The sequence below is a fragment of the Thamnophis elegans genome, chromosome 6 (genome assembly GCF_009769535.1).
Source record: "Thamnophis elegans isolate rThaEle1 chromosome 6, rThaEle1.pri, whole genome shotgun sequence".
Taxonomy (NCBI): domain Eukaryota; kingdom Metazoa; phylum Chordata; class Lepidosauria; order Squamata; family Colubridae; genus Thamnophis; species Thamnophis elegans.
Window position 1 is genome coordinate 85,745,156 of NC_045546.1, and position 17,773 is coordinate 85,762,928.

General features: G+C 36.4%; 1 protein-coding gene across 1 annotated transcript in view; it reads right to left on the reverse strand.

The window, feature by feature from the left end:
* Nucleotides 1-17,773, reverse strand: part of LOC116510351 (cadherin-10-like) — an 89,077-nt gene that overhangs the window by 44,930 nt on the left and 26,374 nt on the right. Inside the window, exon 2 of the mRNA XM_032219867.1 lies at nt 2,932-3,226. Within this exon, the coding sequence (XP_032075758.1) occupies nt 2,932-3,226 (295 nt within the window). The remainder of the gene's footprint in view (nt 1-2,931; nt 3,227-17,773) is intronic.

Sequence of the window (17,773 nt, forward strand, 5' to 3'; positions counted from 1 at the left end):
ATCCCAGGCAAGGTCACCCAAGGGCTAGCAAATCTTAATTACTCAATACTCAATTACTTTCAGAATAGGGTTAAAGTTTAATTAATTACTCATTATCATTTTTAATAAAAGGATTTCAATGAGAGTAAATGCTAATTAATGGAGTTTCTTGAGGATGAGAGGATAATTGAAGATGTTGATGACAAGTAATGAAGTAACGTTAGGGTTGATGGTGTTCCTTCTAATTAAAGCTGAAGAGTAGGACTAAATTCTGAGTAAATATAAAATTATCTTGGCTAAACAATGCAAAACATTTGAAATTTGAAATATCTTAAGCTCAAAAGGGCCTGTTTATAGCCTGAAACATTTGTTCTGAACTTGAGATAGGATATTCTATGTTCAAAATGGTCTGTTCAGCTTTTGAAGTAATTGTGGAGTCATTTTAAGTCCAGAACAACCTAATATGGCTTGGGGGGGGGACACCCCTGTGAACAACTATTTTAAGGTTGACAGAAATTATTGGATCTCAAAATCTTTTAAATGCATATACTGCTAATATTGCCAATCAGAAAGGTTTCTGCCAGATTACAGATAATAATAATATTTAAGAATCACGTGGAGCCAAAATTTTAATCTGACTTTCTTCTGGTGTAGAAGATCAATCACAGCTGTCAGTTCTTCTGTTGCTATTGGCCTTCATATCTATCAAGTTCTTCCTAAGAACCTAGGCTGTTCTATGTATTAGCATTGCATATGTAATTGCGACATCAATTATCCATGTTTTCCTCTTTTCAACCACGCTACAAATCTGGTGTGTTATGAGCCAAGACTTTATCAGTCTATATTTGGAATTCCACAGTATTTTTCATGCTTCCAGCCACCCAGAGTTGTTGAATATGAGATGGTTGGCGAATAAGTTTCATAATAAATAAATCAATTTTAACCTGCCCATTTTCTACTACTTTTTAAACTCTACATTCCCATCAATTTTCCTTTACTGACACGTGATCATTTTTACATGTTTCAGTGAAGAGTTAAGTTTGCCGGCTGTGTTATGTCACTGTTTATCATGAGTTTCTGCAATTTTCACGCACAAGCTGAGTTTACGATTTAGTGTTTCTCTGGCTTTGTACAATTTACACTTTGAAACATTTGATCTTTAAAAAAAAACATGTCAATTGCACTAGTTTGAATGACTTGCTTTCATGCAGCCAAAGCCAAGAAGTCAGTTTCTTTTCCCCCCCTTTTTTTAAATGTTCAGCCATATTTTACATTTATCTACTTTTGTAGAAATTAACCACATAATGCTTCTTCCCTTGTCAGATCCAGTTTGGGGTTTTAGTACATTATTTTGATATTCACTTTTTTTGTTTCCTGTACATTTATTAACTTCCAATTTGTAATTGCATCAATGCTTGCTTTTGCTGTCTTTTACATAATCACCCAACGCATGTTCTTCTTTAACAGTTTGTTTGATATGAAGTAAGCCTCTGCCTCTATTTATTTAGATCGAATATAATCTAAATATCACTACAGGGATGTTTAGGCATACTGGATAGTTAAGAGTGCTCTTGTTTTGTCCAGTTTTGCTTGTGCCCATTTAATAATTCCAGTTGTGTTGCATATCAGAGATATGGTCCAGGTATTGATGGGTTTGATGGTGTTTCCACCATTTTGAATTTTGTCTTTGGCATGTTTTTCACTATTTGGACGTACCACTAATCACAATTTTAACTTGTCCATGCCTTTTTTTTTTTAATTCAACTGTAAGATGCCAAGATACGTGTAGGCTTCATCCTGATGGCTCCTGAGCGTTTGGCAATTCTGCATTTCAATTCTAGTAGTCCATGTGGTTTTATTCTTCTTTATTGCTACTGAGGCACATTTTTCTCATCCAAATTCCATTGCTATATCGGTATTAGAAATTCCTGAAGTAATTGTCAATGGCTGAATTTTGATTTCTGGATCTGAGATAGGCAAACCTGTTTGACGGTGCTACAGATATCATCGCAGAATGGAAGGAGTTCCAAGCAAAATCGCCCTCTGCAATTGACTGATGGGAAATTTGTCAATGCCTATTGTGTTCAAGTGGTGTTCCAGTTGTTGTTTTTCATTATTGATTATTTGTTCACAACAATGTGAAGTCACAACTGTTAGTTCTTCAGCTGATTTTGGCCTTATATGCATGGAGTTCCAAAAATCCAGGATATCATTATGTTTTGACACAACAAGCAATGTCCAAGCAGTGTCACCTTTGCAATTCACAGAAGGAAATTTTGTCAATGCACAAGTTTTTTTTACATGCCATCCAAGGTGTTTTGGTTTGGTACCCAGTGTGTTGATAATTCGGGATCACCACAGCCAGCTTATGCCCCAATCTAGTTATTATTTAAGCTATAGGTAAAAATGCTAAGTTATTCCTTTTTACATTAAATGAACACCGCCACACAGGAAAATATTATAACATGCAAGTCAGACAGCTCACTTCTGACTTAAAATTAAAAGAGGAAAAAAAAAACTTTTATCAAGTTATTTAGAAAATTATATAATTTGGTCTCCACATAAAATAACCTTTGCAGAACCTGCCAGTCCTGCTTAATGTAAACAATCTTATTAATGTAAAGCAACCTATATTCCAACTACCTAAATTTATAGTAAGATCCACCAACTCATGCTTTTGCCAAGGTGGCGCAGTGGTTAAATGCAGCACTGCAGGCTACTTCAGCTGACTGCAGTTCTGCAGTTCGGCTGTTCAAATCTAACCGGCTCAGGGTTGACTCAGCCTTCCATCCTTCCAAGGTGGGTAAAATGAGGACCCGGATTGTTGTTGGGGGCGATATGCTGACTCTGTAAACTGCTTAGAGAGGGTTGAAAGCCCTATGAAGCGGTATATAAGTCTAACTGCTATTGCTATTGCTATTGCTATTTGCCATTTCTGAAGGCTATACTTACCAACCACTGACATTTCAGGAACACTTGCTATATAAACTTCTTCTGGAAATGTTGGCTCATTGTCATTGATGTCATGGATTTTGATGACAAACTCTGATTCCGGTTCCACTGGCTGAAGTGTTCTTCGGTTAATGGCCTGGGCACGAAGGGTATAGTAAGCTTTCTCTTCTCTGTCAATTCTTCTTGTGGCATGGATGTCTCCTGTTCTCTCATCAATAACAAAAAGAGTGCCAGCTCCGTCTCCTGACAAGATGTACTTGAGTGATCCATCTCCTTTGTCCTGGTCAGAGTGAAGCTAGAATAGAAAAATAAAGGGAGAGTAAGCAAGGTTAAAGATACCGACCTATGTAAACATAATAACAACAATAGTAACAATCCAGTTAATTAAGATCTATTAAATTCCACATGGCCGTGGAAAATATGAACTGACAGAATCTATTCCAATTCACAGAGAGTGTAATGCGTTTCAGTATAGCAACAGTATCAAAAGCATGCTTCTCATTACCAGAACGTTCTTAATACCGAGAATAATTTTGATAGCTTAGCTTTGGTGCGCAGATTTTAGTTTTTCTACCAACACCTGTTCCGCAGAGCAGAACATTTGTGTCACAAATCTTACAAGAATTTTATGTTAATGCTGACCTTTTCTTTCTTGAAAATGAATCTATTAAACATTCACAACCTGCTGTGTTGGTTGTAAATTCTCTAAGCAGATAAAGGACATGACAAGATACTTATTAATTAAGAATATCATATCTTCTTGAGCTGGTGGTGTCCTTTAAAAAAATCTCAAAGCTTCGTATTTGTTAAAGAAATATATATATATATATATATATATATATATATATATATATATATATATATATATATATATATATATATATATATATATATATATATATATATATGGAGGATCCTCAGAATTTGTTGGTAAACTTCAATCTCCCAATATATATTATTTCTGAAATCTAAAATGTATTAGATATGGAACAAAAGAACTTTAGACATGGCAAATTTTTGATCTAAGAAAGGATGAGAGACCTTGATTTATTCATCTCTAACAGCTCTGACTCTTGAAGAAGTAAATCTAACTAGTATTAATCTAATTTAATCTAATGGTCATTTTTAAAAAATGTATGGTTATGTGTCACATTGATTTTGAGGTTGTCACAGAAACCATATAGGAACAGATGTTTCATAGAAAACCCCAGTTTAAGCTTAGGCAGATATCACTTCATTCTCACAGGGTATTCTTCTGTTGTATTTTCTATAAATAGTTTTATTTCTGAGACATTTTTGTTCTGTATTTATACTCTCTCTCCCCCCTCTCCATACATACTGTATGTATATACATGCACAATTACAGCCAAATCAGCACAAGTAATTTAGCATACTTGTTCTATATCTCATGCTTTATTCAGACTTGGGAAAAAGAAATTGTCAAAATATTGAGGCGGAGCTGACGTTGCGACAACACAACGTACGATCTTGGAGCCCTCAAGATCGCTGTCGATAACTCTGCTTCTGGACGGTCCTTTTGGACCTAAACCAATTTTCCAATCCAGCAAAGATAGGATCCTTAAATATTATGTTGCCTCTGGCATTACATTAAATGCATTACACTAACAGCATGCATGTATTCCTATCACCTTTAGGAACAAAATTCATTATAACTGACACTATGACAGGATGTGTGCTGAATAATCATGTCATAGCCAATTTTTCTTTTAACAGTTAAGGATTGACCCAGGTACTAAGGATTGAGAATGTTGGCTGAAATGAACTAGAGATTATGCTTATTCCATTTGTTTTTGTTATTGTTTTTGTTAGTGCGGTTTAAGTCTGTCACTGCCTTCTAAATTGAAACAATTATTATTTTTTGCACATATTGCATCATCATAGACATTTGTTTTAAGACATCTATGAAAAGGTCAGTGATTCTCTTTAGCCCCATGTTGGCCTCTATTTGTTTTATGCGTTTGTTCACAAATTCTATTAAGGTAGGGCATTTCTTTGTGTTGTGCTCCAAGAGGCTATTTGCTGAGCCCAGATGATCTCACCACTCTCCTATCAGAGATCTTTAGCAAATACAGTCAATGATTTCTTTGCAGTATAGCCTGCCATGAAAGCATCTGGGTAATCAGCTTTCTCTGAATTTTAAACCTGAATCCCATTGCAACAAATGTTGATTAATCTAGCCATTGCTTGTTGAATACACTACTGTCTTCAGGGGAGTCAGAACCATAACTTCATTCAAAGATGAATTCGCTATAGCATGGGCCTGATCAACCTCCACCTCCAGATTCCCATCAGATCTCTCTCTGCACTGATATTATGGCTTGCCCTTAACTATCACTAATCATCTTCCTCAAACCCCGTCTACTTCCCTAAGCCCTTGTCATTAATAGACATTATCTAACCTCTCCACAGTCAACCATACATCCTGTCAGCAGACAACTCCCCAAGTTGTTTCTTGTTGCAATACTATCACAACTGTCCTACCCAACTCACTATATCCCCATGTCTTCTTTCCTTTTGCTGACGATTAAATTTTTCCCAATTGCCATCTTATTAAATATATATTTATTTAATTTTAGTAAAAATATTGGGTTTCTGTCTGGATGGTCTCTTGTGACGAGCCGATAGACAGAGAATGGAAGCAGTAAGCTTCCTCCCATATTTGGGCATACCAGGGGTTGTGACACTAATTACATACCTATTTCCCTGGCTCAGCTGATAAAGGAGGAGGACCTTGTGGCTTAGTGGTTAACAAATCTGCCTAATATTTAATACAGCCCAGGTTCGAATCCCAGTAAGGGTAGCTGAATGCAAATGCAACATATGTATGTATGTATGTATGTATGTATGCATGCATGTATGTATGTATGTATATGTGTGTGTTTGTGTGTGTGTGTTGTATTTGTGCTGATAAATAAATAAAGGGAGACTAGTACAGATCTATTTCAAGCTATTTAGCTCTCATCAGCTAGCCATACCCTTACTGGGATTTGAACCTGTGCTATATAACATCTTAGGCAAACGTCTTAGCCATTAAGCCACAGGCTCTCCTCCTTATCAGCTGAAGCCAGGGAGGAAGGTATATATTTAGTGTCCCAACCCCTGGTATGCCCCAATTATGGGAGGAAGCTAACTGCTTCCATTATCTGTCAATCGGCTCGTCACAAGAGTCCATCATGACAGAAACCCAATATTTTTATTGTTGCCTTTTGTACATTTGTGTTGTATTTGTGCTGATTATATATATATAATTTTTATTTTTACTGACCTTCACAATGTTTCTAACAGATTCTCTAATGTTTCCTAATTGTATTATCACCAAATTGCAGAAAACGTATTGAAACTAGTAAAACTGTAGCTTTTATTAAGTACGTCTGCTTCAAGAGTAATAGCTGATTTGAGATTTTAAGCAGCAAGTTTGGCTCAATGTTTATACTTTTGGTCCCCTTAAGGTGCTTTAGTATCATTTATCTTCATGTTTTGCTTCTTTCTTCTAAATCCAAGCATGTCCCAGCATAAATCATTGTTAAGTTCATTGCTCCCAAACAGTGAAGAATGACTTAATGAAAAAGGAAGAGATTTATTTAGCAATCACTACTCAAATCACAACTGTTTATTACATTTTCTTCCCACTACCTATCTATTGACCATCTATTACAAGTTTAGCCTTAATGAAAATATATTGTTTTGTTGTGTCCTTTTGATATATATCATTATTTCTCTGACATTTTTACAATTATGCTAAAACTCATAACGCTCCAGCAGTTATTTTAATATAACTGCAATGATAATTGGATATACAGCACAATAATAAAGTTATATAAATACCTCATCTAGTCATGGACACAGCTGTGATTATAGGCAGTGATTGTGATTATAGACAGAAGTAACTATAGCCTTCACACAAACACACACAGTCATATTGTTATCCATCTCAGCCACATAGCTAGGTTAAAAAACATAACTGTCTTCATCCATCTATATCAGGGGTGTCAAATTTGCGGCATCATGGTGACATCACGTGATATATTGGTACTTTTTTCCACTTTGCTAAACTGGGTGTAGGTGTGGCCAGAACATGACACATATGGCCCAAAGGCTGTAAATTTGACAGCACTGATCTGTATGATATAAATATTGAATTTTTTTTGGTTCTCCCTCCCCATCAAAGTTGGGTTTTCTATTATTCTCCCAAAATGGATAATGTTCTAGAGATTATTAGCAGTTAGCAATAGCAGTTAGACGTATATACCGCTTCATAGGGCTTTCAGCCCTCTCTAAGCGGTTTACAGAGTCAGCATATCGCCCCCACAGTCTGGGTCCTCATTTCACCCACCTTGGAAGGATGGAAGGCTGAGTCAACCTTGATCCGGTGAGATTAGAACCGTTGAACTGCAGATAACAGTCAGCTGAAGTGGCCTGCAGTACTGCACCCTAATCACTGCGCCACCTCGGCTTTTAAGATCATCTTAATAGCAACAAAAGCCCAATTGATTGCAAACCATTGCCAAAAATCTTAATTATTTTGCTCCATTAAGCTCAGGTCATACAATAGTTAGGAGGTTCGAACCAGTAGTGCAATTCAGCCAGTTCCATCCCGTTCTGGTGAACCAATAGCGCTGGTGACTGGAGGCTCCACCCACCCACCCATTATCACGTCCTGTTTTTGCGCAGAAGATTTGCAAACCGGTAGTGAAGGTAAGTTGATTTCACCCCAGTTCAAACATTTTTTAAAATTGATACATTTGATTAGTTATTAATTTTAGAAAGTATTATTCTTTACTGAAAATGTTAGTTATATATTTTATTGTGGACACTTCATTGCAAGTCACATCTTGTATATTATCTTAGTATTCTTAGTATTTCATACTGTATCTAATGTGTGGGAGAAGTACTTTATTTTTAAGTAGCTGTTTTTAAAGGACTCCCTATTCCATGTCTGCATTTTTGTGCAGATATGTATATTTAAGACTAAAATCTACCCATGTACTATTCATTCAGTTTGACTAGCTTCCAAAGATGTAAGAAGGTAATTGCTGTTTTAAAAATTAAGAATAAAATCAGTGAGAAGTTTTTTTAATAGTTACCACTTTAAAATTATTCTCACTATCAAGATCAGTTTTCTCCCAGTAAGATTTTATTAATGCATCATATACTGTATATTTATATGACTTTACTACTTCATATTTTATATATCATATGTCTATAAAAATCTGAATGATTTTTTTTCAACTGGTATTTTATTTTATGTCATGAACGAATGCTCATCCTATTTCTGTCCTTTCCATTTTGCATTTTTAAATAATTTCTTTTTGCCTTTAATTTCTCCCCCAGTGGTCATATTGTCTATATTCTCTCTTCAAAATGCATTGTAAGAGTGACAGATGTCTCTCACTCCTTGAAAATTCATCAGAATCCTTCTTCATATTCAAACTACTTCTATTTACCATTATCTATACAAATTACTACCTGTCTGAGTAGAACATATGCATTAGAAGGGTAAAATACACATTATGCTTCTCAGAGTGACATATTTTATTTTTAGTAACATAAATAAATCTATTAAAGTCTTGTATCTTGACAGAAAGTTTATTAACAAGGCAACACTTGTTTTAATCAAGCTGAATAAGTAGAAAGCTGCTTTTTTCACTTTTACAACACAAAATCCTTTGATATAAATCAAGATAATAATTTTTAATTACAGGAATTGGCAATAAATTGGCTCTGGAAATCAGCAATGAGAATAATTTAAGTTCACATTACTAGCACTAACTTAAGTAATGATACAACCAGGATTGAAATGCACCTTTCAATATATGTGCAGGCTCATTCAGCGATTTGGGCTTATATATATATTTATTCTCTGGTGAAAATTGAGGAGTCATACAGCTGTAATACTAATTATGTTATCTGCATATCAATGTTATTTAATTTGAATTAAACCTGCAGAAACATTTTTGGTAAGAGGTCTGCTAGAATATGCATACTATAAATTTATTCACACTATAAAACACTATTAGTATGGATAGTATGGATAATATGCAGAACTAATAAGCATACATCAGTTTTATAGTGAATATGGTTTCTTATACTAAGATGTAGATTAAATCAATAAATTATCACAGATATTTTAAAAGAGATTTTATGTTGCATTTTTTTGCTGCCTTGTTCTCAGTAATGACCAAAAGAGCATCCGTAAAAATTGCTATCAGAGTTTTCTGTGATAGCATAAAAAAACCTGCTATCACATTAATATTAATTATCATTATAATAAACTGTATTTTGAGCACTTTAAAGAAAGAAGGATAAATAATAAATATATATATAGCGCAGCCAGAGAAAAACCTAAGCTTTGCATGGAGAAAATCCAATGTTGCCATCTGAAAGAATAGACGGAAAAAAATCTTGCCTGAAATCTTCCTATATTACTGGCACTTTTGAGTCCAAAGTTTCCATTGCTAAGCAGGATGGTTGTTAAGTGAGTTTTGCTAATTGTTGAGGTCCAGCCCCGACTGAAACGAATGTATTTGTGTTGTTTTTTAACCTGTCTATTTTTATTCTTATTTTCTTTTATTGATTTCCCCCCCCCCTCAAACTCAAACATTTCTGACTTTGTGGACCTGTGGGGGGAAGGAAAGAGAGTGGTTCCATGCAACCAGCAGATGTGTGCACTCAGAGCTCAATTTACGCAAGTGATGGGTGCACACATGGGTTCTCCACTTGCACAAATGGAGCTCCGAGTGCGACAGCTCTCATGTAGCTTGCATGGCCCAATTCTGAATAGCCACAGCCCGGTACTGATAGGCCGCAACCTGGTACTAGGCTGAGACCCAGGGGTTGGAGACCCCAAGTCTAAAGGATAGCCTTATATCTAAACAGATTGAGGACAACAACTATTGCAAAGTACAGAGAAGCTTTTCTCATTTATATTTTAGAGAAATTTATATGCCCAAAGTTACAGTTTGCCTCATTTTTCAATAGACTTTCTTCAACAAATTGTGGTTTGAGGCCTGCTTTTATGCACATCAACTATTTTTTTTTTTTTTTTTTGCTTCACCACGATTACTAAGAAAGGTAGGAGCAGCTAAAAAAAACCTTGTATGGCATTTCCCCAGCACTCCGGGGTGGGCTGGGGAGTAGGAAATGCTTGTTTTTAAAGAGCAACATGCCTGCATCTTGCTAGGAAAATAACGAAAAGCAAATTTTAGGAAAGGATAGTTTGCTCATCATCACTGGTAAGGCTTCTGCAAAATATTAAAAGGCAACACTATAGGCAGAAGCAAGGGAAGGGATGCCAAGAATGTCCTGAATTACCTCCGTTTTGGATAAAAACAGAAACAATTTATTAGCGATACTCACTATACTTGTATTGAGGATGTTTTTTTCTAAAAGTAAGAGCAGTTTGAATGTTTGAATGTTTATTTTATTTATATGGTTATAATTGGTTATAATTGGTTCCATTGTTAAACCAATAATTGGTTTAACAATGGAACCAATTGCCTAAAGAGATATTGGCTTCCTTTCATTGGCTATGTTCATTCATATCCACCCTTCTGTCAAGAGATTGTTTAATTGGAATTCGGATTCTGCACGTAGGAGGGATTTGGAGTTAGCAGCCTATCGGTTTTGTTCCAACTCTATGTATTATGAGATTGGGGGGGGGGGGGAACGGGACCTCTAACCATTCTGGAACAAAAGACATGCTTCTTCCTTGGGCCAACAATTATTTATTTACTACTGTATTACCTGGGCTTATATGCCTTTCCCATCCAAACAGCATCTAAACCCTATCTTGGATGCTGCCATCCTTCCTTGTGTATTTTAGCTGCCATTTCTTTCATGTTCTCCAACGTGGCTTGTCACAGCTGCTTGGTGCTGATAGCAGAGTCCCTGCTTTTGTGAAAAACACCTACCTTCTTCTCTTTTGAAAGGAAGGCAAGAGCAATTTTGAAATAGACCAAAATCACGCTGGGGACAGAAGACTCTTTCTTTAACAGTTCAAGCTGAAAGTAATTTTTTAGTGAACTGTAGCATATAACATAGGACTTTTTTGTGTCTACGCAATAATATTCCTTGAAATATCCAGCCAGACTGACTGGAGAATAGAGTTTGTTACCATTGCAGAAATAAACTGCAAGAATTAAATAGCAAACAGTCTTCGAATAAAAACATATGATTGGGGATAAAGCAATCCCACTTTAGACTTTGATCTGTAATCACTGAAGACTTTCTATCTACAGTGAGTATCACAAATAATCTTCGCTTGTCATGCAATACAGCCTTATGTACAGGCAGTCCTTGACTTGTGACCACAATTGGGCCCAATATCTCTGCTGCTAAGTGAGACATTTGTTAAGTGAATTTTGCCACATTTTACGATCTTTCTTGCCAACATTGTTAAGTGAATTACTGCAGTTGTTAACTTAGTAACATGGTTGTTAAATGAACCTGGCTTCCCCATTGACTTTGCTTGTCTGAAGGTCACAAAAGTTGACCACATGACTCTGGGTCATAAATATGAGTCAGTTGCCAAATAACCTGAATTTTGATCACATGACCATGAGGATGCCATAACAATTGTAAGCGTGAAAAATGGTCATAAGTCATTTTTTTCAGTGCTGTTGTAAATCTAAATGAAGTATTGTAAGTTGAGGACTACCTTTATTGAGGTAGGAATATTTTCAGAGAGGATAAATACTATTATTTAGATAGATAGATAGATAGATAGATAGATAGATAGATAGATAGATAGATAGATAGATAGATAGGTAGGTAGGTAGGTAGGTAGGTAGGTAGGTAGGTAGGTAGGTAGGTAGATAGATAGACAGACAGACAGACAGACAGTAGATAGATAGATAGATAGATAGATAGATAGATAGATAGATAGATAGATAGATAGATAGATAGATAGATAGATAGATAGATATTTTTAAAAATTAACTCATTCTTATTTTTCTTTCAAAAGAAACAATAGCTTAGAAGAGCAAATCAGTTCCCTTAGAATGTAGCTCACATTAAGAATGTAACTCACATTACTTCTCAACAGGGATAATGCTGGCTAAGGCTCATAGAAGTTAAAAACTGAACATCTGGAAGTCCAAAATAGCTCATTCATAGCTCATTCATGTTTTAAAATATGTCTTTCTCTTGCCTAATTTTACTCGAATAGCAGGCGGGCCACATTATAAAAATTGAACATCTGGAAGTCAGAAATAGTTCATTGGTGTTTTAAAAGATGTCTTTTTTCTTACCTAATCGTTCTATTGAAATGGCAATCAGGTGACATTATAACTTTACCATCTCAAATTTTCATGGTAACAACAGGTAAGCAGAAGAAAACTGGAGGGCAAAATGTGGCACCCACTGAGATAACTGAAATCCCAGTTCTTGTGAATCTCTTCTTGTGATATTCTTTCTTCAATAATACTTTAAGGGACCACTGACAAACAACCCTGATGCACTACTTAATATCAAAAGAGGCATTTTGGCTTAATATTCTTTGAATAGCAGGAATGTTGATATGGATAGAGGTGGAACTCTCACCTCACAATCAGGATGCTGTGTGCCTGAAATACTGGAACACTGCAATCATGTCACCCCTAGTCCTTATTTTTATTAAACTAGACATACCCAATTCCAGCAATAATATACCAACATGTCCTCAGTGAACCTGCTAAATCATGTGCTCTCAAGATTCCAATTAAAAATCAAATAATAAAAGTGAGAGAAGACATCTTTTCCATATATCCTTCCAACAGCAAAGAGCTAAATCCTTTATAAGAATAGCCTAGATAAGATCCCATTAGTCCTTACTCACCCCCAAATCCTGTTGTATTGCTTCATCATGATGGGGGAAGTAGGATTCCTGGGAGGGATGAGCAAAACATTGGAAATGTATGCTAAGAGTAATAAAACCCCAGCAGGATTCCCTAAAGTGTAAAAGTCAACTAGCACTCTTAAGGAAGAACTGAGGATATTTTGGAGTATCAATGGTGCTTGTGATGTGGCTGGATTAAAATCATTTAATTTTTGAAGTTGCCATAATGGAAAGGAAAATTCAAAGACAGAATTAGAGAAGATGAAATGTTGGCATTAGTAGATTGATGAATACATATTATATATGAATTACTACCACCTTTAATTATTGGAGTAAAGCTCCAGTTATTGATGCTTTAAGTATCTATTTAAAACAATACTGATTAGATTCTTAGGCCAATATTCCAGAGCTGGTCCACCACACAAAAGCAGCCACGGATAGTGCAATGGTGGCTTCATTAATAATAGGAAATCCATCACAGAGAGGGATAAAGAGAGAGGGAGGGGAGAGGTGCATGATTTCTTCATATCTTTGTTTTCAACTGATTTCTGATTCTTGCTATTAGCAATACTAATACTAATTGAAAGCCCTGGAAGAAATGCATCTCAAAATGAAATTAAGCCTCCAACTTAAATTTCTCATTTGGAATTGATGTTGTTTTTGAACAGGAAATACAAAATAATTATCTTACTTCTCTTCCTGCAAAAGACTTTTGTTTCCTTTCACATCTTGGAATTTTAATTAAAAGCACAAAGAAAGCTAGTCTTGTTTCAATCACACTCAGGGACAAGCAGTTTTCAGTACAGCTAATGATGAGAGTCATTATTTCTCTTCTCTTCTTTCTTCTATCAATCTATCATCTGACTATCCTGTCTATTATTTCTTATAAATGACTCAAGGCAATTAAGATGCACATATACTACTTCCTCCTTCTATTTCCCCACAACACAACCAATGTGTGATGGGTTGGGCTGGAAGAGAGTGACTGGACCAAGGTCATACAGTTGGATTTCTTGCCTAAGATGAGACCAAAACTCTCCGTCTCTCAGTTTCTAGCCTAGTGACTTCACCACTAGACCAAACTGACCAAATATGTGCAGGACAGATTGCATAAAGCATAGATTTATCTTCTAATACTTCACTGGTTCTGCCAGAGCTGCAACCATCTGCCACAAAAAGCAACAATCTCACTCTGGCTATGGTTTGTATGGCTGCAAAGCCAACTGGTTTTTTGAGCCAGGAATGCGCTGACTCACTGACAATGTTAAACTTGAAACTGGTCCAGGTCTTTATGGGGGATGAGTGACAATAAATAGGTTTCTAACTATTGCAAAGAAGTTTGGAAGCTAAACATTCCTTTCCTTTTTCTTGTATCTACTGCACTCTGTCTTTTCTCTCTTTCTTAATATTGTTTCATATATTTTTTATGTTTATCTTTTATTTTTTTGCTTTAAAATTCTCTTTAAAAATATGAAAGAAAGATTGGTTCAGGCCTAATACTATTAAATCATTATGGTGTTTAATGTTGTGCCATAATTAAAAAGACACAAGAAAGAATGTTCTTCCTGGGTCAGCTCAGAAAGTTCAGTTTGCACCTGAAGCTGCTGGGACCCAGGAAGTAAGGGTTCTACAAAGGAATTACTGAGTCTGTCATTTTGTACTTCTATAGCTGTCTGGTTGGGTGCAGCAACCAAACAGGACATGTACATAGTTAGGACTACAGGAAAAAAGAAATAACTGCAACTAACCCATCTTTCATAGAGGAACTGCATATCGCAAGGGTCAGAAGGAGGGCTGAGAAAATATCTATCCTCACATCCTGGACACAAACTGTTTCGACTCCTTTCCTTCGGATACCGCTACAGGGCTTTGCATGCCAAAAACAACTAAATACAGATAGGTTTTTTCTTCCTAATTCCCACAGTCTTGTGTCTAAGTATATTTATTCATGTGGTACTGCTGTATTATGATAAGATGAGAAGGATAATTATTATTATCCTTCTCATCTTATCTACTACCACCTCTTATTGGTTTTATTATAATTATTATTACTCTGATGCAGTGGTGGGATTCAAATAATTTAACAACCGGTTCTCTGCCCTAATGACCAGCTGGGTAGGTGGGGCTCGGTGGTCATGTGACTGGGTGGTCGTGGCCAACTCAACGTCACTCACGTTGATGGACGCTTCGTCTTAGATGTTAAAATGTAATAGGGTTAACTGGAAAACCAGTTTCTGTAAGCGAGGACAATAAAGATTAGGTTAGAAACAACACTAGAATGTTTCCTTCCTGCCTTCCTTACAGGATTAGCTCTGTAAAGTGGGAAAAAAAACAAAATAAGGTTTCTCTGAACTACTTAGAAAGTTACCAATCGGTTCTCCCGAATAGGTGCGAACTGACTGAATCCCACCACTGCTCTGATGTTTTGCATGTACACTAAGAGCTTCTGCAGTGGAGACAAATTCCTTCTATGTCTAATCACACTTGGCCAAATAAAGTATGTTCTCCTCTGCTCTGCTCTCCCCTGCCCATTCCATTAAGGAGCCGAGGTGGCGCAGTGGTTAGGGTGCAGTACTGCAGGCCACTTCAGCTGACTGTTATCTGCAGTTCGGCGGTTCAAATCTCACCGGCTCAAGGTTGACTCAGCCTTCCATCCTTCCGAGGTGAGTGAAATGAGGAGCCAGACTGTGGGGGCGATATGCTGACTCTGTAAACTGCTTAGAGAGGGCTGAAAGCCCTATGAAGCGGTATATAAGTCTAACTGCTATTAACCAATGCAAAACTGCCCTACCAGTTATAAATAATAACAATATTCTGTACTTTTTGATCACTCATATACAGTCAATTTTTTTGGGACTTCAGTTTGATTAAATAATGTTGCTTCTACATCTGAATCAAAAATTTACACAGTGTATGTTGGAGTTACTATTCTTTCCTAGCCACATATTTTGTTTTTAGAAGTCACATCAAGCCATAGAAAAATTAATAATTCGGTGAGGCTGCAAAGGCACCTTAGTGGGAAATACTGATTCATCACAAAAATTAATTTAAAAATGTATATATAATGGCAAAACTAGAAGCCAATTATTGGGGAGGAGGAGCGGGGGAGGAAGAGGATTTGCCATAAAAGTGTTGAAATAGACTAAACTTTCAGAAATTGTCCCATATTATTTTAAAGGTAGTCTTTTTCTTTGTGGAAAAACAACACCAGACACAAAAATCTGAAGCGTAACAGTGCGGCTCTTATTTTCTGTCATAAGCATAAAATGTTCAGACACTTCTTTTGGCTAATGGACATCTGTGATTTATGTCAGCCAAGCTGAGAAAGGAAAAGACATCTGTTTAACTGAGCAATTTTCTCTCTCCAAATGATCAGCTGTAAAAATGTGGTTTTGTTTTTATAACTTGCCTCTGATATTTTGCAAACTGTTCTTCAATGAGTTCATTCATTCTCCTCCCATCGGTAGCATTTCACTTTAGAATAGTTACTAATCATACCTTCCTCTTTTGAATCTGAATAAAAATATGTATTATTTCTACAATTTATGATGACTTTATCTTGTAACACTTTTCTCCGCATGCCAGTTTTTCATGGTATTTCTTGTATTTATATCCTACTATCCAAGAGTTTAAGATAGATTTCCTGAGGATCTCCCTTCAGTCATATAAATCTCCTTTTACAAGATCATTGGTTGGTGTCGTAAAGTATCAAGCAGAAACCTATTTGTAAATGTTATGATTCATCAAGTTAGTTGCTATAAAAATTATATTAATATGTATAATATTAGAATAGTATGTATAATAATGCATGTGTGTACTCCAATATGTATGCATGCATGTATTTTCTCAGTGCTCCTATAATTTATACACAATGTAGTTTAGCTATCAAATTATATATTCTTCGATTCAAGGTGCTACGTGTCACCTACAAAGCCCTTCATGGTAGTGGGCCTGGGTACTTGAGAGACCGCCTACTGCCAATTACCTCCACTAGACCGATACGATCGCATAGATTAGGCCTCCTCCGAATTCCATCATCCAGCCAGTGTAGACTGGCAACTACCCGGAGGAGAGCCTTCTCGGTGGCTGCTCCAACCCTCTGGAACGAACTCCCCATGGAGATTTGGACCCTCACCACCCTCCAGTCCTTCCGCGCCGCCCTAAAGATCTGGCTGTCCCGGCTGGCCTGGGGTTAAGACTCTAACCCCACTCGAATGGTGTGGCTGTTGTGTTTTTTAATATGTTGTATTGTCTGTATGTTGGAAACTGTTTTGTCCTCCCCCCCCTTTTTTTTTAAACTGTGAGCCGCCCTGAGTCCCCCCAGGGAAAAGGGCGGCATACAAATAAAGGGAAAATGAAAAAAAAAATGAAAAAAAATTGGCAGAGATGACACTATTTATCACTATTATTATTATCTAGTAAAACCTTTAAATCTCTAGAATATCTAACTTCAAAAACAAAACCGAGGCATGAGACAGAAGTATTGAGGCCTGACTGATATATTTAGATACCGTATATCACCTAAGAAATCCATTTCATTATTTTTCTCCCTACATTCAAGTCAACTTCCTTGGGTCCCCATTAAAGCAGACAGCTTGATTCTTTTTGAGAAGGATGGTCTGTATGATCTGGGCCACGTCCAAATTCCTTAATGAATGGGAAAGAGAGACAAAAGTTCTCAGAGAAGATGTTTTTCTTTCCCAACTTTCTCTCTGTCATCATCCTAAAGGTTCTATCAGCTGCTTAACATCACCCGGGACACAAGACAAAGAATTTATTTCTGACTCCACGTCATGCAAATGAAATGTTAGTCTACATTCTCCTGGCGCAGTTAGTAAGTGTAAGAAGCTCATTAATCACACCCACTAAAAATACATAGCTGTTGAAGCACAAGTTAGTAGTCACACTGAATAGCTGCTTCAAAGAGAACATTTCTTGAAGTGTTGAATTGAAAATTGGGCAAGTGCTCTTCCTATACATAGAGCCGAGGTGGCGCAGTGGTTAAAT